This window comes from Aricia agestis, chromosome 21 (assembly GCF_905147365.1).
Source record: "Aricia agestis chromosome 21, ilAriAges1.1, whole genome shotgun sequence".
NCBI classification, from domain to species: domain Eukaryota; kingdom Metazoa; phylum Arthropoda; class Insecta; order Lepidoptera; family Lycaenidae; genus Aricia; species Aricia agestis.
Window position 1 is genome coordinate 6,340,764 of NC_056426.1, and position 23,882 is coordinate 6,364,645.

Genomic DNA, 23,882 nt, shown 5'->3' on the forward strand with positions numbered 1-23,882 from the left:
ACACACAATGATGCGGTAAGTAATAAGTTGTTTTGTCATTTAACACGTCGTGATTCATACATCGGCGCATGTGACCCAGTTGCCTATATTCTCCAATAAATGATTTATAATCTTTTTCTAAATTTCTGTCCTTTTGGAATTTTCGCTCGAGTTGTAGAAATTGGGCTATGGCTATGTTTCTTGAATTTCCCAAGGTCTCGTTCTCCATGATAGGTAGCCGTACCGCATATCGACCATCATCTTGACGTAATGTAGTTTTGTTGTAAAAAATCTAAGCAAAATGGATCTTGGGTAGATAGTACAGATTTTTCTGATATGTCTTCAATATTCCAGAAGCGTTGAATGTCGTCGATGCTGTTGATAATGATATTGCATTGATGATTTGCAGGCACGCATCCAGAGTATCCATCCTAGTCTAGTTTGCTGGGCGACTGGTTTGTTTTCGCCCTTGTTTTTGATTCCACCCTGTATGATAGTGGCGTATACGTCCGCTCCTAAAAGTAGGTCTATAGGACGACTGACGTTGAAGTCTGGATCCGCCAGCTGAACTCCCTCAAGATATGACCATGATGGCTTACAAAATGATTTATTCGGCAAGTTGTTGATTAAATTTTTCATGATGTAGGCGTCACAATTAAACGAAAAATCTGAGTTTACTGCTGATGCCATAATTGTGACTGTACCCTTGCAATTGTTTCCTTTAGCGCCCACGCCGAAAATTACACCCTTACAACGCTGGCGGGGAAACTTAAGGAGTTGTGCTGCATCCTCTGTGATTAAGGATGCTTGTGATCCTTGGTCGATCAATGCTCTCATAGTGTGATATGCTCCATCCGAAGCTTAAACCTTGATAAGTGGGGTGGCAAGCAAAATTTCTAGGACATTGTTTTCTTGAGCCACAGTAGCCGATTTATTTATTTTATATTTTTTGCTTGGGTGAGGTATCCGGCATTACTTCCAATTTTGATGTATTGACAAATGCGTCATGAACTAATGTATTGTGTTTATCATTACAAGTGCGGCATCTCTTCTCTGAAAAACAGTCTTTATTATAATGATTATAAAGACAATTTTTACATAAGTTCATCTTTGATATGATTTTGCGTTTGACCTCAGGTTTTGCACTCAGAAAGGTTTCGCAATTGAATATTCCATGATTTTTCTCGCAGACTGGGCAGTTATTTTTCTGATAATAACTAATTGTTTTTTATATTTCGACTGCTGCTGATCTTTAATCCCAAATGACTTGATAAATGGTTTTCTGATAGGTTCCGATTGAAATGATTTCGGAGCGTCAATAATTTTTCGTCGGCTTGATTCGTATGAAGTAAACTTCATCTCCAAAAAATTGAGAAAATCCTTTAGAGTAGGCAAGTCTGGAGGTTTCTGCAATGATTCCACATATTCAATGTGAGTCTCCGTGTCCAATTTTTGTGATAAAATATGGACGATGAGGGGATCCCATGAAGTGATGTCAACACCAAGATTCTTGATTGCGTTCAAGCATTCATTCGTAGTGTCGTGCAACTTTTTGATTTGCGTATATGACTGATGTTGAACCGCCGGTACTGATAAAAAGTTGTTGACATGGGCGCTGAATATGAGTTTTAAATTGTTGTATCTGTGGTTAAGGATTTCCCAGCAGATCTCGTAATTTTCGGAGCTGATATTTAAGTGCTGTATTAATTTTCAGCTTCGCCACGCACCTTATTTTTTAGGAATTGCATCTTCTGAGCATTGGACATTGACCTGTTGCTATGAATCGCTTCGGTAAATAGATCTTTAAAGGAAATCCATTGATGAAAGTTCCCGTTAAAGGTAGGTATTTCCATTTGGGGAGTAGATTTTTCTCTGTGACTCATAGACCATTTTTTCCGAATTGAATCGCCTTTTCATGTTCAAAAATGTTTGTTCGTAGTTGTAAAACGTCTGATTGTAGGTGTCATTCTCTTCTATCTGCTCGCTATCTATTTCCCAGTGCAACGCGTCGATGATGTTCCAGCGTGACTTGATTGATTGTAGTGCATCCTCTAACTCAAATTGCTCGTCGATTTTATCCAGAACAATATTGTGTAAAGTGCGTGCAAAGGCTTTAAAATTGCTTTGTTGTTTTTTCAACATGTCTTGGAGCTTGTCGACGTCCGAGCTTGATGATGATTGCTTGCCTGTCTGTAGATGGAAGAAGTCAGCGCTAGATCCAGGTCTATCACCTCTTTTTTCCTTTGACATCGGCGTTAGCTTCGACTGCTCCGTGTGACCCTGAGAAGACCAGTCTCCGGCTGAAGTCGGTGGCATTACCATTTCGACTTTATTGAGATCTTCTATGAAAATGTTTCTCGCTTCGGTGTAAAAAGATTTTGTTTTCTCATATTGTTGCTCCGAGAAGTAAGTATTGTTCTTGACCTTGAACTCCAATATTGTTTCATGATTGTTTAGGAAGTCTTGCCAGTATCCATCCAGAGTGCATAACTTGCTTTTGATAGCTTGGGCAGTCTTACGACTAGGCCCATCCTTTTTGTAGTTCCGATACAGCCTGTTCATATCCTCCATGATTTTTGATTGTTGATTGATGATTGATTCCATATTGATTGATTAAAATTTCAAGCTTGAATTGATATAAATGATAATGATTGTGTCCCTTTGTTAAAATTGTTAATGATATAAATTCCAACGTTGGTGATAAATGATATTATGATTGATAATCTTGATTGATTGCGTCGACGTCTTGCTTGATCCTTGATTCCTTCGGAAGCAGATGATTTCCAAAAGGCTGATGACGCGGTTCAGTGCTCTATGCGATATTATGCGCCTTCTCAATCTAGTCGGTGAGACCCGCTTGTGGGAGGCCGACCAGACCGATTCGCTACCGCACAAAACCCAAAACCACTTACTTGTTTTACTCGAAGGACCACAAAGATGTACGGGTCTGTACACCTTACACGCTGATAATGATGATTGATTATAGAAACAGCCGTAGATACTCGTAGTATAACTGTTTATTGATACACTAACAAAGGTACAATGATATAAGAATAAGTGCTATAAGTATAAGTGACACATTTTATATCAATGATATTCTATGTTACTAACGTAATTTTATATACACAAAGATAATGATGAGTATAGCAAAAATTAAAACTTTACGAAATCGTTTAAATATTGAGATATTTACAAAATTGATAAAATAATTATTATGCTGACCTAGGAATGTGCGATGCTTGCATCGTACAGTCCTAGTAAGTAGGACATAACATTACACGCTTTTGACGCTTATACACCTATTTAAGGCTTTCTGTCTCTCCAGTATATAGTACCTCAATGAATGAAACATGAAACGAACACGGCTATAGACCACTGTTGCCAAGTCAAGTGCCAACTCCTAGAAGTTCGAGTCGCTAGACTCAACATCAAAAGTCGCTAGAAAGTCGCTAAAACTAAGAAAGGTTGGAACAAGGGATAGGTATGTGTATTCTCTCTCGCTTGGCTGTGTAGCTCCTTCTAGTAATAGAAAGGGTGGACTGTACTTCTTCCCACATTGGTGACCCTCGACAGAACACGCCTCCTTCATCATCACCACTCCCCCGCCCCTCCGCACCGCACCAGCCAGCATCGCCTCATCGGGTACATCGTCCACTAGCCGCAATGTACCGCGGCCTGGGCGACTCCGCATCGGCATCAACGGGCTTTCTCACTACACCGACCGGTCAGCAAGCAGAGCACATCTCTCCTGGTCAACACGTAGCATCGGCCTCGCACGGCAGCTTATCCGACTCACTGGATCCCGTGCAGCAGCTTACAGTTCCGACTCACTGGGACTCAGTGCAACAGTTCCGACTCACTGGAACTCACTGGCACTGGCGACTCAAGCGACAAGACTTCAAGTTTCGACCTCCGGTCTTCGGGGGGGAGTGATGTGGCGGTACCCACAATTCGCCTAACATTCCTGCATCGCGCTATCGAAGTTTTCTGAGCGCGTCGGTATATATACGACAGCTGAGATGTATCACGTGGGCTCCGGCCTGACCGAGCATAACACCTCGCTCGGTCGGAAGATCTTCCTTTGTGGTGGCCACGCTTATTCCCACAGGTATGTGAAACAAATTAAAAGTATATACATAAGTAATTACTACTGAATTAGATTATAATTCAAATACACATAATATTGTAGAACATAGTCGGTGATACTTTCTTTGAGTCTCGGGAAAGGATATATAGGATACTTTTCATCCCGGAAAAATTTACCGTTCCCGCGCGATAAAAAATTTGAAGCAACAGGTGATTGAAATATGCAAGGCAAAAGAGGAATAAGTGTCTAAACACACTAGGCCGAAGTTACGCGGCGTAAATTCCGCATGATTCCGCCTGCAATGTATTTTATATTATCGATGACACTATTCCGTCGCGTTCCGTCCGTATTTTGTATGCATTTGACATTGCGGACGTAATCATGCGGAATTTACGCCGCGTAACTTCGGCCTAATGTGTTTAGATTCTAAAAGTTACTGAATAAAAAAACAAAACTATTTAAATCACTTTTATTTTAAGAACACACACCATACAACAATTCCAAATGTACACTGACTTTCTTTTATAAAATCTACTTACATTTTAGTTGGTTATGTTAACAGCAGATTTAGTTTACTAGAACCCAGTACAAAAAGTAGGGTTTAATATACAAGGTGTAACAAAACTAAGTGATAATGGTTTAGGGTGTGTACGTGTTGCTTGTAGAGAGTTCACTGTGAAAGTAGCAGTGCTGAGAGTAACTTTTTTTTCAACTTTGTACGAAAAAGTACATGACGCGCGGGCGCTTGCCCATAGATGCCCAAGAGTTTTTTTTTTTGTGATTTGCACAAAAAAATCTCTTTCAGCGCTGCCACTTTCACAGTGAACCCTATATAAGGAACACACACACCTAAGTATTATCATATTTTATCACCAATATACATATTTGGATGTAAATAATGCATATTTATATAACTTTATTTAATAATATCCCTTTCTGTTGTATACCCATATACAACAGAAAGGGATATTATTAAATGCACATCAGAATAATTTTTCAGCACACTACCTTAACTCCGCTAATTAACCAGAAAAACTAATGCTGATCAAAAAAAAAAACAATTGATTAACTGAAAACATCATACAAAACGAGACGACCTTAAAACCGAATTCACACCAAAAATATGGTTCATACATCGGATATATTATTTGTAAAACTAAAATTTAAATTGTTAATCAAAAATACTAACTTGCACTCTAAATTGGACAATCTTACAACGGAATTTCTAAAAACGATATCGAAAGGTGACTAGATCACTAAGATCAGTCTGATCACTGTCTGAATGAGACATAATGAGTATTTCTCACAATATTAAAGAACACAACAACGTTCAACCGCCTGATTTCGCGCAGTATGTAAACAACTAACGTCTAGTAAACTTGGACGTAACAAAATAATTTATAGAAACACCACATGCTTCCATGCCCATACAATAACCTAACGGTCCGTTATAAAAGCCCTCCCTACCGCCTACCATCCGCAGGTTTTTTAAAGAAACATTTTCGGGTTACGCCTCGTCCTCGAATCTACCATCCGTAAGCAAAACGATTCGTTTTGTGTATATTGGAACCGGGCATTTGTGAAACGCCTTTAACGGTTCGTTACCCGTAAGTGAAAAACGTTTGGTAGCTGATGTACAGTGACGATTCGTTAGATATAGGAACCGGGCATTAGCCATCGTGGTTATTTTTTGTGAACCACCCAGAAGTAGGAGCCCTGCGTAGCGGGGCTCCGCCGACTCATAATTGAAGCCAGTTGTTTTTTCTTTTTTTTTTTCTTTAGTAGCTTTTAACCCCTAGAGTGCAATTCCTAAGCCGGAGGCTTAATTATTTTGCAATATATCGGTAAGGAACCCTTTGTGCGCGAATCCGACTCGCTCTTTGCCGATTGTTTATAAACTGGGTTACCATTCACTGTGACAAAGTTTAGTCCATGTTAAGTTAGCACTTGATGATTTTTATGTGTTCTTAATTATATGAACATAACAGATTACATTGGGTTTTAATTAAAATAAATGATGTTCCTAAAAGTAATTTAGGTGATGGTTTTCCTTTAAAAAGTTGTAGTATGTTTGTTGAACTAAGGAATTGTTAGATATACTATTTTAATAATAGTTATTCCTTCAGTAAAACAGTTTCGCAAATAACTTTCAACAGTATGCTGAATTCGCATTATTTAGGGTGCATAATTAGTGTGCAAGTCAGTATTTTTGGTGAAACTTTCAAATATTTTGATCGAGAAAAGGGAATATACAGATATTGATTTAAATACATGCCCAACAGAAATGTATAAAAATGATTTTTGTGATGTGTCATGGATATTGCAAACATAGCGTGTTTACAAGATTTTAATTTATTAATATTTTGGGAATGGATTATGGAATATGAGATATGTTACATAAACACCTAAATATAATGTTGTATCAAGAGATTGCATTGATTTTGAAGGAACTGGATACTATAATGTAAAGAAATATATAAACAATAAGAAAGAAAAAAAAATACAGTAGATAAAACATTAATAATTTGATAGCAAAGTTTTTTTGACATACTAATGACAAAAAGAAACGTATAAATTGAAGATTTTAAGGTGTCAAAACTCGACCTTCCCTTTTATAAATAAATTTATTACAAATAAAAATGATGAAAATTCCGTATAGTGGATGTTGGTCAGGGATCAAGAAGAATATTATTATATTTTATCATTTAAATGACTAATATCAGTCGAATTCATGAACATAATATCTTAAAATAATGACTTCTTACATACAAAAGGATACAAAATTATATTATCATTATTGCTAAATTGATAAAGGAATATTTTAATGGTATTTTAGAATATTTAACTCTTCAATAAAAATAAATTACATTTATTCTATACTAACAATAATGCAATAGGCATGACGAAAATTTTTTTTTCTTGTTGGTAAGTGAAGGAGCATTCAAAAATAGGAATATCGGTGAAAAAATGACTTTGAAAGCTATGTTAAATATTGCGTTTATGAAAGTGGTTTCATAAGAAAATTTTTATAAATTGCATAACTTATCGAATGCTATACAAAAATTAAAGCATTTTATAAAAAAAAAAAAAAACGACTTGACTATCCAACTTTGAAGGCTCATAACAAAAAAAAAATACATAAGTTATGAAGTTGAAATTTTGGAAATGCTTATATTTTATCGCCATGTCTTTATTTTATTTAAAAAATCAGCTAATCTTTGACCTTGCCGTCATCCCTATTGTTGTTAGTTTACTTCGTGCACACGGACGACTAAAGCTGATCGCACATTATACGCGCCGTACGCGTCGAACGCACCGCATAGTACACGAAATGCGGCGCGTACGCGACGGTGCGGACGAATGTGCGAGGTTTCATACGAAACCGAAATTGATATCTGTGTGTAAAAATATGTGTACGACGTACGTATACACTTACACAAGCATCTTTCTATGAGATTAAATTGTCAACGTGCCGACTAGACGTCAATAAGAGTTCTGCTGTCATATATCACACGTCTCTTTTTACCACGCAGTGTTACTTATAGTGACATCTCGCTTGCTCAGGAATTTCTTTCTCTATTCCGCTAGGTATATTAACTTTATGGTTTCACATCATTTCATGTAACCAATGATATTCTACTTATACAGATATGTTACGTCCATACTATTATCCGTCTTAAATCTCTTCCGAACAATTTTCAAATTCAAAATTGCAAACATTGACAAATTTGACAGATGAGTGAAACAAAAGATACGAAAAACCATTTACATAAAAGAGACAGTTCTATTTTTAAACGTCGAATCGTATTGCTGTCTCTTTCTATGACGAAAATTCGATTTTTTCCAGATTGTTCGAAAAAATAATTGAAAATGTAAATAATCGAGGTATTTATTGCAATCAAGACATGTGGTAAGAGATGACATGTGTTTTGTTTAGTTTCGAGTCATAATTGGTACATTTTCGATACACTCACGACGTCATTTTCAATTTATTTAGGTAAGACAAGACGCGGCACATTCGTGACTGCGCTCGATGCAGACTAAACAACAGACGGCCCAATTGGGCCGTATTTGAATCTTCACAACGCGCGCGGTAGTAACATATCTGCTTTGAGTTTTTCATCATTGCATATAACGAATTCTAAAACGCGGCGCGTACGGTGCGTGCTTGCTGACAAATATGCGATCACCTTAAAAAGCTGGCCTGTCAATTACATTCTTCTTCTTCTTTTGGCGTGATTACACAGTTACTATACTGTACTCGGCGAGACAGGGCGGTTGCCACGATTGACAACATCTGACACTTCATTGTCAATCGGGGTTTACAGTTCGACAAGGCTTTATTTGAACGTGGCTAGAAAAGGAACTAAACGCTTCTATCATAGAAAAATGACATTTTTGACATGTGTTTGACAGTTCTCCTTTACCAGCAGCGCTCCCGTCAATGTCACCCACGTTCAAATAAAGCCTTGTCGAACTGTATATAGAAAATGACAAGTTTTTGACAGGGAGTCAATAACCGCTACCGTCATGTTTCGGCGAGTACAGTGTATAATAAAAATATTTAAACGGAAAATAACTAAAGTAGATCTTCTTGTCTTTATTTGGCACGTCAGTAAAGTCACATACTGCGGCTCTTGAATATCTTTTTAGTATGAGGGTTAAGCGCACACGAGTCTATTTAACCACAAAACTACTTTTTAAGTTTGCATAAGAAAAGTTTACTATATGATTGACTTGTGCAAATAAATATACTCTATTTCGAATGTGCTGTATTTAAAAATCGAAGGCATAGACTTTTTTGTCGCCCGTGCGCGCCCTGCTTGAATAACATTACAAAACTTATATTTCCATACCTATTAAAAAACTAGAAACAGCACGTAAAACGAGATTTGTATATGAAAATATCAATAAATTCAATTCATTAATGAATTTATTGATATAATTCTAATTTAATTCAATATGGTATGGATACATTATATAGGTACCTTCGATATGGTATCAAAATGCAACATACACATCGCTTTTTGATAATGTCTCGACTTGGCTAAGTTAGGATGGGTTCAGACAATCGAGGAAATTGATTCCTAGGCAGTTGACGGACCTACGTCATGTAGTCGGCTTATGTCAATTTAGACTGCAGACTTTTAGTCGGCCGATAGTTTGATCGCAAGCTTAATCAGTACGAAGATGTATGAAGGTGCGCACACTAAGGGTGGGTTGCACCAACTTTCTTTAACTGTAACTTTAACTTTTTATATAACAAAATGTCTAATGAACTGTCAAATCCCTAGTAAAAGTCCATAATGGACGCCATATTTGACGATAACTTTAACCTTAACTATGCCTCTGGTGCAACCCACCCTAAACGGTTTGTATCGGCTAATACCGAAATTGGTCAAACTATCGGCAGACTGTCTACGGGGGCTCTTGTCAGCTGTGATCGGTCGGATGGGTTCGACTTCATCATCATCATATCGGCCTATAGTCGTCCACTGCTGGACATAGGCCTCTCTCAATGAACGCCAAGATGACCGATCTCCTGCTACTCGCATCCAACATGGACCGGCAACTAAACGCGACCAAATTACTTAGGCTGGTATAAATAGTCAGTAGGTACTCAAGATGCATCTCGGTCTCAAGACGCGGTTCGGCTCTGTGATTGGTCCAAATTTTGACAGCACTCACACAATCACAGAGCCTGAACCGAGTCTTGAGACCAAGTGCATCTTCAGTACTGACTATTTATACCGGTCTTAGGTCCGCCATCTGCATAGGAATCAACTTCTCTGACAGTACAATACCATAACGACGACATTTTGCCTTTACCTTTGAGGTTGCAAAACAAAAAGTAAGAAACCTAAGTATCGTTATAAAGACGTGAGTGGAAGAAAAGGTATGTAACAATAAAAATGCCGTTTTTTGCATCGTTGAAGGCTTTAGGGCCGGAAAAATGATTTAAATTAAAAAACTGTATATTTTACGTGTAGCCGGACATTAGCCGGGTAATGAAGTAAATAAGTTACAAGGTTTATTCAAATTATAACGGAAAAATTTTGTAATAATTGTCCGTATGTTATAAAATGTTTAAATACTGTCAGGGCGAAACATCAAAAACTTGTCATTTTCTATACAAATCCACGATTGACAACATCTGAGGCCCCATCCCCACTCGCGCGCGAACCGCGCGCGACGCCGCGGAATTTCCGCGAAACGTGAGTGTGGATCCGGTTCGCATATTTTTCGCACCCCGACCGCATCCCCACTCGCGCGCGAACCGTGCGCGACGCCGCGAAATTCCTGCGAAGCATGAGTGAGAGATCCGAGTGTAGATCAGTAAATTTGGCAGAATGCGCGATTCGCGGCGCGCTGTCGCGCGCGAGTGTGGATCGGCAGTGATACTTCATTGTCAATCGCGGTTTATATAGAAAATGACAAGTTTTAACAGGGAGTCAATGACCGCTACCGCCATGTTTCGCCGAGTCTTATAGTTATCTGGTTCTTGCACTCGCATCTTCAAATATATTGACCCTCTAATACAACCTCTTCCTCGACTGCTCCTGTCGTTTCTGGTACCACATGATGCCCAGTACCACTAGTATGATGATCACGATGGCCACACACATCATGGTGAGGAAGGTCTTGACTCCGGACATGGCCGGTTTGTCGTCCTCGATGCGGTCCCGAGGCGCCTCGAACGAAGCCGCGGACGGTATTATGTGTGATCTGTCCTCGTCCTTGTTTTGCTGTAAAGGGTAAATTCAAATTGAGGCTGTGTTCTACAACGTTGTATGAATTCTAAGTAACACTTGACAGTAGCTGTAGTCTCCGCCCCTAACAAATAGTATATCAGTGTATTTTTTCAATAATTTATCCATCCATACTTCCATAATCCATACTAATATTATAAATCCAAAAGTGTGTCTGTCTATTACCACTTCACGCCTAAACCGCTTGACCAATTTTGATAAAAGAACAACGAACCTTATTGGCATACCTAAACTTACAAGTACATATAAAATGTCGTATTTGGTGTACACCTATGAAACATACGCCAATCAACAGAGAAGATGTTTACAAACAATAAATACTCTTTGACAAAATGTAGTAAATTATAGACTTTCTGAGTTATTTCAGACATTATTACATTCTAGATATACATTATACAATCTGAAATATTTCAAAAAGTATATCATTTACGACATTTTGTCAAATAATATTTGTTGTTTGCTACGAATAATAAAAACTAAGGAAAAGTAACTCCGTCAAAAAACGTGTTTTTTTTTGCCGGCCTTTTAAGAGGGAATAGGGTAATAGGGGATGGTAGGGAAGGGAAGGGAATAGGGGAGGGTAGGAAAGGGAATAGGGTAGGGGATTGGGCCTCCGGTAAACTCACTCACTCGGCGAAACACAGCGCAAGCGCTGTTTCACGCCGGTTTTCTGTGAGAACGTGGTATTTATCCGGTCGAGCCGGCCCATTCGTGCCGAAGCATGGCTCTCCCACGTATAAACTCCCATGATTCACAATACTTGTCAAAAAAGTGTACCCTAGGTACACATTTCAATACATTTGCAATATTTAGGTGACCTTGAGTGCTATAAAGACTGACGTTACATGACAGTTCGGAAGGAACCTTTAAAACGGTAATAGTATGGGCGTTACGTTTCCTTAGTTTTTATTATTCGTAGGTTGTTTGTAATTATTTTCTCTGTCTATTGACATATGTTTCACAGGTGTACACGAAAATAACTTTAGGTATGCCACGCTCCATACAAAAAGGTTCGAACTCTTTTGGTATGAAGACATTATGAGTCCCGACTCCCGGGAAACGACATAGGATACTTTTTATCCCGGAAAAATGGATATTTTTCCGGGATAAAAAGTATCCTATGTTCGGGCGTCATCTAGTAAGTCAATGATACATACAGAGTCCAACAAATCCAGCTCATACATCTTGATAGCTATAATGTCATGGTTGTCACTCAGGTCTCCAGTGTTGGCAGATGCACCGAAGTAGTACCCTGTCGGTAGGAGCACATTCTCAACCCTGAAGCACTCTTTCCAAGCGTTCTTGCCTTCGAGATCCGTTGACACTGGAAATAGAATATTAAAAATTTAAGGTTGCTGTCGACGGTATAAAATATATAGCCACTGAAAAAATGATTGAAATCGATTCAGCAGTTTTGACTTGTTGCGGATTATTATTACCCGTAGCCCGCATTGGTCGGTACCGCCGCATAGCTTCCCTCAATTTTTAAATCTGTAATATCTTCGAAAATATTCATTTAAATCATATGCTGTAAAGGGCCATATAGATCTACATTAAATCAACAATGTATTTAAGTTATTTAATTGGATAAGGATTAATGCTGTATTTATTAAAATTGCTTCGAAAATTTGCCATTATTTGTCGTAAAAAGAAAATGACAAAATAATGTTATTGTGGGATATCCATAAGAGATAGACATATACCATCGCGGAGTTTTCTGTAGACCTTTTCAATGTGTATAATACTTGGTACATTATTTTGATAAATCTCGTAGGGTTCAGCCTGCGTTTGCAATGTAAGCGGAAAAATATCTAATTATTTACGACATCACATTAGAAACCCCAACACTTACAGTATTTCTCCACTATTTAATGAATGTTATTATACCTATAACCTTCCTCTTGAATCACTCTATCTATTAAAGAAAACCGCATCAAAATCCGTTGCGTAGTTTTAAAGATTAAAGGGAACAAAGGGACATGAGGGAAAAAAAGTGACTTTGTTTTATAATATGTGTAGAAGTAAAACTGAAAAAAGTAGATTGTAAGACTGGAATTATACATATTTGTATTATAAAAAAAGTGAAAACACTGTATTCTGAGTCTATATGACGTGTTGGCGACGTTTCTCTCATTATGGTGATAATACCTGACTTGCAAGGCAACATTTTTGAGGTGTTCTACAGCTCTTTAGGGAATGCGCAGGTACTAATAGGCGACAGCACATGTATTAACACTCACCGACGAGCGTATCGTTTCTATACACGACAGACAGGTGTGTGTCGTGGTTGTAGTTGCGGAACTTGGCCTCGCAGCCCGCCAGCTGTGTGTGTGTGCCGTCCCTGTCTGTGTTGACACTCACCGACGAGCGTGTCGTCTCTGTACACGACGGACAGGTGTGTGTCGTGGTTGTAGTTGCGGAACTTGGCCTCGCAGCCCGCCAGCTGTGTGTGTGTGCCGTCCCTGTCTGTATTGACACTCACCTACGAGCGTCTCGTCTCTGTACACGACGGACAGGTGTGTGTCGTGGTTGTAGTTGCGGAACTTGGCCTCGCAGCCCGCCAGCTGTGTGTGTGTGCCGTCCCTGTCTGTATTGACACTCACCGACGAGCGTCTCGTCTCTGTACACGACGGACAGGTGTGTGGCGTGATTGTAGTTGCGGAACTTGGCCTCGCAGCCAGCAAGCTGTGTGTGTGTGCCGTCCCTATCTGTATTAACACTCGCCGATGAGCGTGTCGTCTCTGTACACGACGGAAAGGTGTGTGTCGTGGTTGTAGTTGCGGAACTTGGCCTCGCAGCCCGCCAGCTGTGTGTGTGTGCCGTCCCTGTCTGTATTGACACTCACCGACGAGCGTGTCGTCTCTGTACACGACGGACAGGTGTGTGTCGTGGTTGTAGTTGCGGAACTTGGCCTCGCAGCCCGCCAGCTGTGTGTGTGTGCCGTCTCTGTCGTGGTCGTAGTGGAGCGAGCCGTTGTTGATCATCGCCGAAATGTAAGGATGTTGATGCTGAAATGTATATTATACTTCTATAATCTATTATAACAATTTTTAACATTGCAATCGACATGGAAAAACGACACAAAATACTGCTTATTTCTAACTAAACTTCTCACAGCAGCTTTACAAATTTTATAAAGATGTATTTTGATGGTCGCACATTTATCAGCACGCACGTGCCGTACGCGCCACGTTTTTGAATACGTTGTATGAAATGATGTGAAACTTCGCACATTCGTGCTGACAAATGTCCGATCAGCTTTGTGTCATTAAAAGAGTTTATTTTTTTAACTTAACAGAAATACAAGGTATAAAGCATTGTTCACATTACTCTAAGGCTGGTATAAATAGTCAGTACTTAAGATGCGACCCGGTCTCAAGACGCGGTTCGGCTCTGTGATTGGTCCAAATTTTGACGGCCAACCAATCACAGAGCTTGAACCGTGTCTTGAGACCGAGACGCATCTTGAGTACTGGCTATTTATACGGGCCCTAGACTAGTAAGATCAATGACCCGTTAATTCGTTCTGACTACAGTTATTTAACAATAGACGTCTTAGGACACTTTTAAAAGCTAGGAAATTTCCTGGAAAAATTGACAGACATCCTAACCTACAAAAATGTGTTGAACTATCAAAGTCAACTCACATTATGCGCGCCATTATGGTTGCTATACGTGTCCAGTATGATGGCCAGCCCCTGGAAGAAGTCTCGGCTGCCGAACACCGGTCCCGGCTGCATGCGGTCCCGCACGTACCAGATCGCGAAACCGTCTCCGAAGAGGTCCTTCCCTCGGCCGTGGACCTTGAACTGCACTTGGATCTCCCAGTTGCGGGTGGTGCATGGCTGAAATAGAAGAAAAAAATTGTCAAACATTGGCATTTTTAGGGTTCCATACTAAAGGGAAAACTAGAATAAATATTCAAGGGGTACCCATACGGAAAACACCATTTCGTTTGATATCATCTAGTGCCATAGTTTCTCAACCTTATTTTGCTCACCGCCCACTTTGAGAATATGTTTTTTTTCTAGAGCCCCCCATCTTAATTTTACTTACCATCTGTTGCGAATTTAAAACAGCTTTTGCCACAATTATATTTAAACGTAAGATATTATATTATAGTCGTAAGATAGGAAGATAGGAATATTACCCCTATCATATTTCTGAGTTTTAAATGAAGAATGAAAGAAAAATGTTTCAATGGGAGTAATTAAAACGCATGCTTAGTTATATTGAGCAATATTTTGCATACGGTATATAATACGTGCACACGTGATAAAAATGATTACAATACTTACCTACAATAACAAAAATAAAACGATATTAATTTTTAATTTACTTTAGTACGTGATTAGCGTGTATTTTTTGTCTTTATAGACTATATTTTTTAATCTACCCACGCCCCATCTGCGCCATCTCAATGCCCCCTAATTTTCTCTGGGTCTTCTACTGTCCCCCCGAAGGTCTCAAACTCCCCACGTTGGGAACCTATGATCTAGTGGCAAGGAACCCTACGTGCGCGAGTCCGACTTGGATTGGAGGATTTTTGGTGGTTGCCGATTGTGCTACATCATAGGAGACTATGTAGATATTCGGCTATACCTCTTGCTGCACTCTCACGAATATTGAGCTAGCTATTTCGTTTCAAAGGCTATATTATATACAGCCACAATCAGGGCCCCCGTAAGGGCTACTGGCGCCTGTGTGCAAAAAAAAAGATTTTGGCGCCCCTTTAGGCAATTTTTTTGGGTCCTTGGTTTTGGCGCCCCTAAAGATGGCGATTTGGTGCCCCTAGAGGATGGCGCTCGTGTGCATTGCACACATTGCACATTTGGTAGCGGCCCTGGCCCTGGCCACAATGATGAATTATAATTATCTTTGCGGATTATAAAAAGAAATCCTAATAAAAAAACGTTGGGTTACAACTTACAGGTCACAGATATCGATTCTAAAAGTAGAAATATGTTAGACAATGCATAATAATTAATCTCTACATCTAGATATTTCTAAACAACATCAAAACCTGTGTAAAACAAATAAAAACATAAATGCATTCAATATGTAAATTGCAATCTATGTATATGACTGATCGTTTGTGTGTAAATATGTGACCGTTGTGAGTACAATGTCCTTTGTTCACGTTTTTTTCGTTCACGTTCACGAGTGTTCCAAGTTCCAAGTTCACGAGGCCAAAATGCGGAGTCATATTTTAAACTATGATTCATAATTTAACTTCATTAACATGAAGTAGCTTGATTTAATATGTTTATGAGAAACGAGATGGCAAGGGTTAATTCGTTGCATCGAAATTTTTCATAATTTTTTTACGGCCTATCACTTTTTAGGCCCGTATTTTTGGTCAGTACTCAAGATGCATCTCAGTATCAAGACACGGTTCAGGCTCTGTGATTGGTTGGTTGGTCAAAATTTGGACCAATCACAGAGCCGAACCGCGTCTTGAGACCTGGTCGCATCTTAAGTACTGACTACTGACCAAAAATACGGGCCTTCTGTGCTAATCTGTGTCTGTCTATTTCCTCTTCACGCTTAAAAAGATCCTAACCGACCATAATAAAATTTGGTACAAACTTATAAAGCTAATTTCGAGTTTCGGTAAAAGATATAAGATTGTATTTCTATCCGCCATAAATGTACTGTTCCCAAGTGATATAGTATATCTAGTAGCTGACATAAGTTAACATGTGGCTAACATACATAGGTTATACCGGCAGAATGTTTAATGCAAATAAGGTAAAGTAGGTCATGATACAAAGGTAACTGATAAGACTTAATAAATGTTAGTTACAATTAACGAGGCAGAAAATTTATTAATCTAACTTAATTGTGGTTTAAATAAAAAAAAAAATAGCATGGATAACATGAACAATAGTGGCTAGGAACAGAAACGGCTGGACAACTCACATGACTGAGCTGAGAACCCTTAGAACATGATGCGTTAACTTTGCTATGATATAAATATAATATTGTTGGTATCAGCCAGGTACTAGTTGGTACCAGGTTGTGTGTCTGTTTTTTTACCTTGTTATGCATTAACTACTGAACCAATTTAGATAAAATTTTGCATGCGGCTTTTTTTAGTCCGGGGAAAAAAACATAATATAGTTTTTATCATGGCATAATGTATGCACACAATATACAATATATTGTTGCAACAAAGCTATTGATAATATTATATTCTACACAATAAGAAGTGTAAGGTACAATAAAAAAGATAAGCTAATAATACTATTGCTTAGTTTTGTTGTGCATGATGAAATAAAAAATTGTAGTAGAAAGTATGTGTTGTTAACCTGAAGATAAGAAAACACAATTTAAGATTGTATTGACATTTCTAACTGGGTTTATTTTTTCACATCTTGGATTTAAGTTTTACCCTATGACCTAAGCTGTACACCATTTATGCATCCATTTCATTGGTATCAGGCCAAAAAAGAATTTCTTTACTTTGTATGGTTCACCACACATTGCATTGTCAAAAAATTGGCTTTTTATAAATACAATGATAGCTCACAGAATGTACTGCAGGCCAATTTGCCAATATGCTTTATGCTCAGCTTTGTCCTAAGAAACTCTGTTTTAAGGGCCAAAATAAAAAAATAAAACTGCCACAGAATAAGTAAGGAGCTGGGAAGTTATACCAAGTTTTATTTTTGTTTCTTATCTGTACATGCCCATGGCATACATTTTGATACCTACCAAACTTTCTACAAGTAATTTAATAACTTAATGGTTGGATTATTTTGCTGTTTCATAAAATTAACATTCTAAGCATCGGATATACTTGCAAATTAAATGCTATTTTGTCTTACAAAATGAAGTCATTTATATGCTGTATGTTTGCTAAAAAAAAGTATTATTTAAACTACTTATGACAGCCAATAGTTATTGATGACTTTTTAATATTATGTTTAAAGCCGGCGCCAGACATGGGCTTCAAAGTTTGAGCAAACTTTGCACAAATAGGAAAATGCCGGCAATTAATTTGCACAAATAGGCAAATGTCAGTGCCACACTTGGCGAATTTTCGTATTTGATCACATGTCTGGCGCCCGCCTAACATATTACACATGTAGAGAAAGTCAGTTTTGCCAGATTTGAAATCTTATATATAAAAATGGATTTCCAAATGTGTTAGTCGCGCTAAAACTCGAAAACGACTGAACGGATTGGGCTGATTTTAGTCTTAAAATATTCGTAGAAGTCCACGGAAGGTTTTAAAGTGACACGAAGTTCACCGGGACAGCTAGTATAATATATAACTGAAACAATGTAACATAGAATGCAATATGTTGCAATGTAAATGTTTTTATATAATAATATCATGTTTTATGGTAGTTTACAAAGCAAATTTAAAATAGTTCTAGGTCTTTTCACATTACCAAAGAAACTTGGTTACCAGTATACTTAATTACAACTGCCACCCTGAATGCCCAGTGCATGAGACGCCGTAAAGTAGTGTAAATGTAATTAAATTAAACTTAATGCGTATTTCTCGGTTTGGTTTTTAATTGCAAGTGCATAAAGGAGTGTTTTGCTTACCACTGTGTTCCAAATCGCGCCGGCTTTGGATTGCAAATCTGGGGTCAGGCGGACATAGTTGGAAGTGACGATTGTACTACCTAGGAAGTCCCAGTACGGCACAGACATTCCGCTGCCTGTAAATTGACCATGTAATTTATGATTTGAGGAATTGAGTAAGTACAAAGTCATTGGCATAGGTCACTCACCCTGATACGGTTTTGTTAGCGAGTGTTCTCTTCTCACGTAGTCCCGTGTGTTCCATTCTGCCAGTATGGGACAAACTAGCAGAGAGAATATCAAGAAATTACAGCACTTTTTGTTCATTACGTCGCTGTACACTATCCTAAACGATACACGAACCTAAAATACGATGGTCGATGACAGATATTTCGCTACATTTGCTATGACAATTTGACACAAATTGACATTTGAATACGTCAATTTTGAAGCGTGGCTTGCCGCTTTTCATTGGCTGGGGTCATTGGCAAATGGCGACATTAAGTGTTGCAAATTTATAAAATATATTTTAAACTATAATAAGCATTTTTTTTAAATTAAAATTTAAAACTTATTTTCGCTTTTATATACAAGTTTTTGGAATGAAGTTCCTTATGGCGCGTTCGGCGTTTCGAAAGGAGGCTAGACAGAACGATATTTGACCTTGACACTTATTTATTAGTACGTATAGTAGACGTGGGCGCCGTCTCAAAATTTGCCGGCGGCGGTGCGCTGGCAAATTGCAGTCGGCGGCGGCGTGACGCCGGCGGCGTGGTTTTTTTACTAATTAATTCGCTCCGCTCGTCTAAACCTAAATTTGAACAATTTTCTCATCTCAGGAAAATGTCAAAACTTACCTAGATAATTTAAATTAGGTAAACAAAAACAAATTTGACAAAAATTACGAGTTTTAATAATATTTTTAACAATAAAAATATTAGAATTCACTTTATCGAAAAATTATTTGAGACTTTTGCACGTTTTATAGTTATTATGGATGAATATAATTTTATTGACTCTTTCAGGGTTTAGGCGAGACCTTTTTGCGGTGACTGTTAATCCGGCTACTATACAAGTTTTTTGAACATAAGAATTATAACGTCGTTCCATTCGGGTGTCCCTTGATATCTCTCAAGGTTTTTTTATTATAAATCCATTATGAGAATAAATGAAGAAGTTGTTTATTACATAATTAATAATTATAGAGATAGTACATAATATTATAAAATATGTCTTAGGGCGTATTGAATAATATCAATTAAAATTTTCTTTCTACCCTAGTTAGCGGCAGATTAGATGGAGTGGCAACATTAATAAGTAAATGTCAATAGGTACGAGAAAACCATTTTCTTGATGGTAAAACAGTTTCGTCCAGGTAAGAAAAAGTAGTTATTTTAGTTTACTGAAATGGCAACAGATGTCTCTTTTACGATGTTAACCAAATTTTGTCGGTTTATCTATTCAATGGTGCAAATCAGGGATGTTGCGGATCCCGATTTTTTCACATCCGCGGATCGAATGCGGATGCGGATTTTTAGAGGTTCACATCCGCGGATGCGGATGCGGATGCGGATGCAGATGTTTCGGATCCTACATAAATATAGTTTATAAAATGAAAAAGTATTATTTTAATTTTTAATTAATGTGTTACAAAATAATAGTACAGGTTCCCTAGAACTAATTTTTTCGCTCAGAGAATAGCCTACGAAGCCAAAATTCGGCATGAATGCACATACATATAAACGGTGTCGACAAAATGGTATATAAAACCTTTAAAAAATTTATGGGACCTCCCTTACACACCAAGCGGGGATAAGTATTTTTATTTTGCGTCCACTCCACCGTGTGTGGTGTCGTTGGATAAGGTTTTAAAAAATGTTACGAGTATTATTCGAAGAAATATGCAAAGTTTTAAAGTGGAAGAAATCGTTAGTGTCCAGTGTCTCCCCCTTCTACCAGCTATTAGCTAAACGGTTGATTCTGAAAAATATGTGGAAAAATTCACAGGAGTAGGAAATATGCTAAATTTTAAAAGAAAATTATCACGGCTAAGAAGACTTTATAAGTTATTGAGCAGTACTCAGGAATTTTTCGTTCAAATTCCTTTGAATGTAACTGAGATGATGTTGTTAGTAGTGTAAAACCTGTTATAATAATTGTACATTCATTGACGATACAAAACTTATCAAAATTGGCGGTACTACGGTACCCTCTATTGTGCGTGGCCGATACACACTTGGCCGGCTTTTTCGCTCCCATTGGTCATTTGTCACGCGCAAACGGCACGCGCCATTCACAGACCCCGCCGCTTTTTTTTTCTTGTCGCAACTCGTATGACATTCGCATCCGCAAAAAATCCGCATCGATTTAATGCGGATGCGGATGCAGATGTGGATGTCCAAATATATGCGGATGCTCCGCATTTGCGGATGCGGATGCAGATATTCGCAACATCCCTAGTGCAAATGGCCAGTTATTTTAAATTTCATTAATTATTACTACATAACACCCGCAACTCCGTTGCGCCAAAATTTGTTTATCGCGCGGGAACAGTACATTTTTCCGGGATAAAAAGTATCATATGTCCTTTCTCGGGACTCAAAGTATCTCCATGCCAAATTTCAGCAAAATCGGTTCAGCGGTTTGTGCATGAAGAGTAGGTACCTAACAGACAAACAGCTGATAGATAGACACGCACACTTTTGCATTTATTTATTAGTATTAGGTAGTATTAGTATATAGGACTATGGAAGTATGGATTGTGCAGTAAATAAAGTAATTTTTATGGCCTGTTTAGATTTTAGATATTGAATCCATTCGGCACAATCAGAGAGACATCGGGAGAGACACCCACAGTTTTTTTGCGAACTTAAGTCCCGAAATTTTTCGGCTACATGGCAAATTGGCAGTTCAAGGACCGCGAGGTGACCTTTGTCAGTGAAAGTGGTAGAAAGCTAATTGATTATTGACCTTAACGTCAAATGTGGGCCGCTAAGCTGGACCATTTCTGGCCTCAACGAGACGAGTTGATAATACGTGTGACGATAGCGAATTTTTTCTTAACTGTGACAAGGCTCAGTGTGTAACAAAACTAAGTACTAATAAATTTAAAAAAGTAATTAAAGAATGTTTGTGTGCCAAAGCCTACTATACGGTCAAAGATTTCCTAAACGATAGCACATCTTGGGAGTAGGATGGCTGCTTGCAAGGCTGCTTCTACATTTATTATATGTGACTTACAATTGTGTATTCATATTGTATAGATTAAGTTATTTACATTGTAAATTTTATTTTTTTAAAAGACAAATTTTCCACTTTTTTACTAAAAAGTGGCCCCGTGCGAGTTTCTTACGCCGGTTCTTCTCGCTGGGTTAGTTCCCGAACCGGTGGTAGGCAACATGTAGTTCAACATTCTGAAAATATTTGATTCAAATTTATTCAGAAATAAAACAATTTTTATTTATTATTTATTTATTTAAGTGATACTTAATACTTTAGGGTATGTAAGTGTTCCTCGTAGAGAGTTCACTGTGAAAGTAGCAGTGCTGAAAGACCAATTTTTTTACGCTTTTGTATGGGGAAACCCGTGACGCTGCGCGCTGAGGCGCTTGCACATACAAAAGTGAAAAAAATGTTGGTCTTTCAGCGCTGCTACTTTCACAGTTAACTACAAGGAAAATATACACACCCTAAAGTATTATCACTTAGTTTTGTTACATCCTGTAGGTATATGTATTGAAATGAACGTGGGCGGGAACACGGCGCGCGGCGGAAGCACTGCTGGTAAAGGAGAACTTTAAAAAAAATAATGGCGTTTTTGTGTGATGGCAGCGTTAGTTCTTTTTTTCGCCACGTACATTTAAAGCCTTGCCAAGCTCTATGTTATGCCTTGGATCATTAGGGAACGTTCCCGACGATGGTGCTGCAAGCTGGTGGCGCCAATTCGAAACTTAACGTTAATTGTTTGTTGCACATGTCCTGCCCAACGTGTGTATTGAAATGAACGTGGTAACACACCTACCTAGTAGAGTGACAGAACGTCTAGTGGTTAAAAGCGTGGCTCTCGACTCGAAGGTCGTGGCTTCGATTCCCGCGTTGGAAACATGTTATTTCCAAGTTTGGTTAGGACAATGCTAATCACCTGATTGTCTGACCAGTAAGATGATCCATGCGTCGGATGGGCATGTACAAAGTCGGTCCTGCGCCTGATCTCTCGCCAGTCGTGTCGGTATTCCGTCCCACTGGGTTATGAGAGTGAAGGAATAGAGAGTGCTCTTGTGTACTGCGCACACACTTGAGCACTATAAAATTACTCCGGCGTACCTGGCCTGGTTTCAATGAAACTGGCCACCGTCACCGAAATCGGTGTGGGGAGTATTATTAGAATGGCGGAAGTCGGAACAGATGCCCTGCACATATTTTTAATATTATGATAACTAGCTATTTGACCGAGCAAAGCTCGGTATTCGATAAAACACGAATAAAATGACATTTTCTTTATATTATGATCCCTAGCTAGATCGATTTATCGCCCCCGAAACCCCCTATATTCTAAATTTCATGAAAATCGTTGGAGCCGATTCCAAGATTCAAATTATATACAATGTGTCCCGACACCGGTGTCCGAGACCGATCCGTTAATGTCATGATCTAAGGCATATTTTATGGACAAATTGGCTCTCAAATCTTTTCTCTCTCTCACGGTTGTAAAATGGCAGCCATTTTAGTTTTTCTCGGGCTTTCACACTAATCTGACCAGTTAAGCCAGAGAAAAATATTTTTTTCAAAAGTTGGAGAAAAATATTTGAAAGCCAATTTGTCACTAAAATATGCCATAAATCATGAGTTCAAAATTTTTTTTCTCCATCTTTTGAAAAAAATAATCTCTGACTTCATACTAATCTGACCTATACAGTAAAGGTCAGATTAGTATGAAGTCAGAGATTATTTTTTATAGGCTATACTTCATAGGAAAATCATTATAACTTCTAAACTATCTGACATAGAGCATTGAAATAAATAATTTATTTAAGATGAAAACCTCCTCTATCTTTTTTAAACAAAAAAGAACCAGTTTAATTCACTAGATTTTTCACAAAAAGCCATTAATTAAAAAATACACAATTTTTTTCTTTAACTTTGGTTTTTCTATGTTTAATTCCACGAAATTTATAACATACTAGCTGTTGCCCGCGACTTCGTCCGCGTGGACTTCAGTTTATAGCGCGCGATGTCAACAAAATTGGTGTCAAAAGCTTTTATAAAAAAACCCTGGTACCCCTTAAATCAATACAGCTGTGCAGTGTGCAAACAATAAGTACTTCATTTTTGTATGTTAAACTTTATATATTATGCCAAATTTTAAAGCTTATTTAGCCCCCCAATTACACAACTTTACCCATAAACTATTTATCATTGATAGGTTTAGCCCCAATTTCACCAACGTCTGTTAGTGTTAACAGCTTGTTAAAATATCCTGTCTTCTCTTTCATTCATATGAAAAACAA

General features: G+C 38.2%; 1 protein-coding gene and 1 long non-coding RNA gene across 3 annotated transcripts; one reads left to right on the top strand and one right to left on the bottom strand.

The window, feature by feature from the left end:
• Nucleotides 1–10,128: 10,128 nt before the first annotated feature.
• Nucleotides 10,129–18,763, bottom strand: LOC121737849 (vesicular integral-membrane protein VIP36). 2 transcript variants are annotated; one of them, XM_042129583.1, is made up of 7 exons: nucleotides 18,585–18,763; nucleotides 18,397–18,512; nucleotides 14,484–14,681; nucleotides 13,682–13,844; nucleotides 11,994–12,160; nucleotides 10,555–10,812; nucleotides 10,129–10,153 (listed from the first exon to the last, which is right to left on the bottom strand). In XM_042129583.1, exons 1-6 carry the CDS (start codon nucleotides 18,700–18,702, stop codon nucleotides 10,600–10,602), a joined length of 975 nt encoding a protein of 324 aa, XP_041985517.1. In that variant the 5' UTR covers nucleotides 18,703–18,763; the 3' UTR covers nucleotides 10,129–10,153; nucleotides 10,555–10,599. The 2 variants fall into 2 exon arrangements, with proteins under 2 accessions (XP_041985517.1, XP_041985516.1); XM_042129582.1 differs by lacking the exon at nucleotides 10,129–10,153 and having other exon boundaries at nucleotides 10,491–10,812.
• LOC121737851 lies at nucleotides 11,260–11,860 on the top strand. Its single transcript, XR_006037199.1, has 2 exons — nucleotides 11,260–11,291; nucleotides 11,756–11,860. It is a non-coding gene; the product is annotated as an uncharacterized LOC121737851 (long non-coding RNA).
• Nucleotides 18,764–23,882: the final 5,119 nt, after the last annotated feature.

Coding starts and splice junctions, on each gene's coding strand:
- LOC121737849 (XM_042129583.1), bottom strand. CDS start 18,702: ATGAACAAAAAGTGCTGTAATTTCTTGATATTCTCTCTGCTAGTTTGT. Junction 12,161..13,681: donor CAGAGACGACACGCTCGTCG/GTGAGTGTCAAT, acceptor TTCTATTTCCAG/TGTCAACGGATCTCGAAGGC. Junction 10,813..11,993: donor AGCTGGATTTGTTGGACTCT/GTATGTATCATT, acceptor TACCCTTTACAG/CAAAACAAGGACGAGGACAG.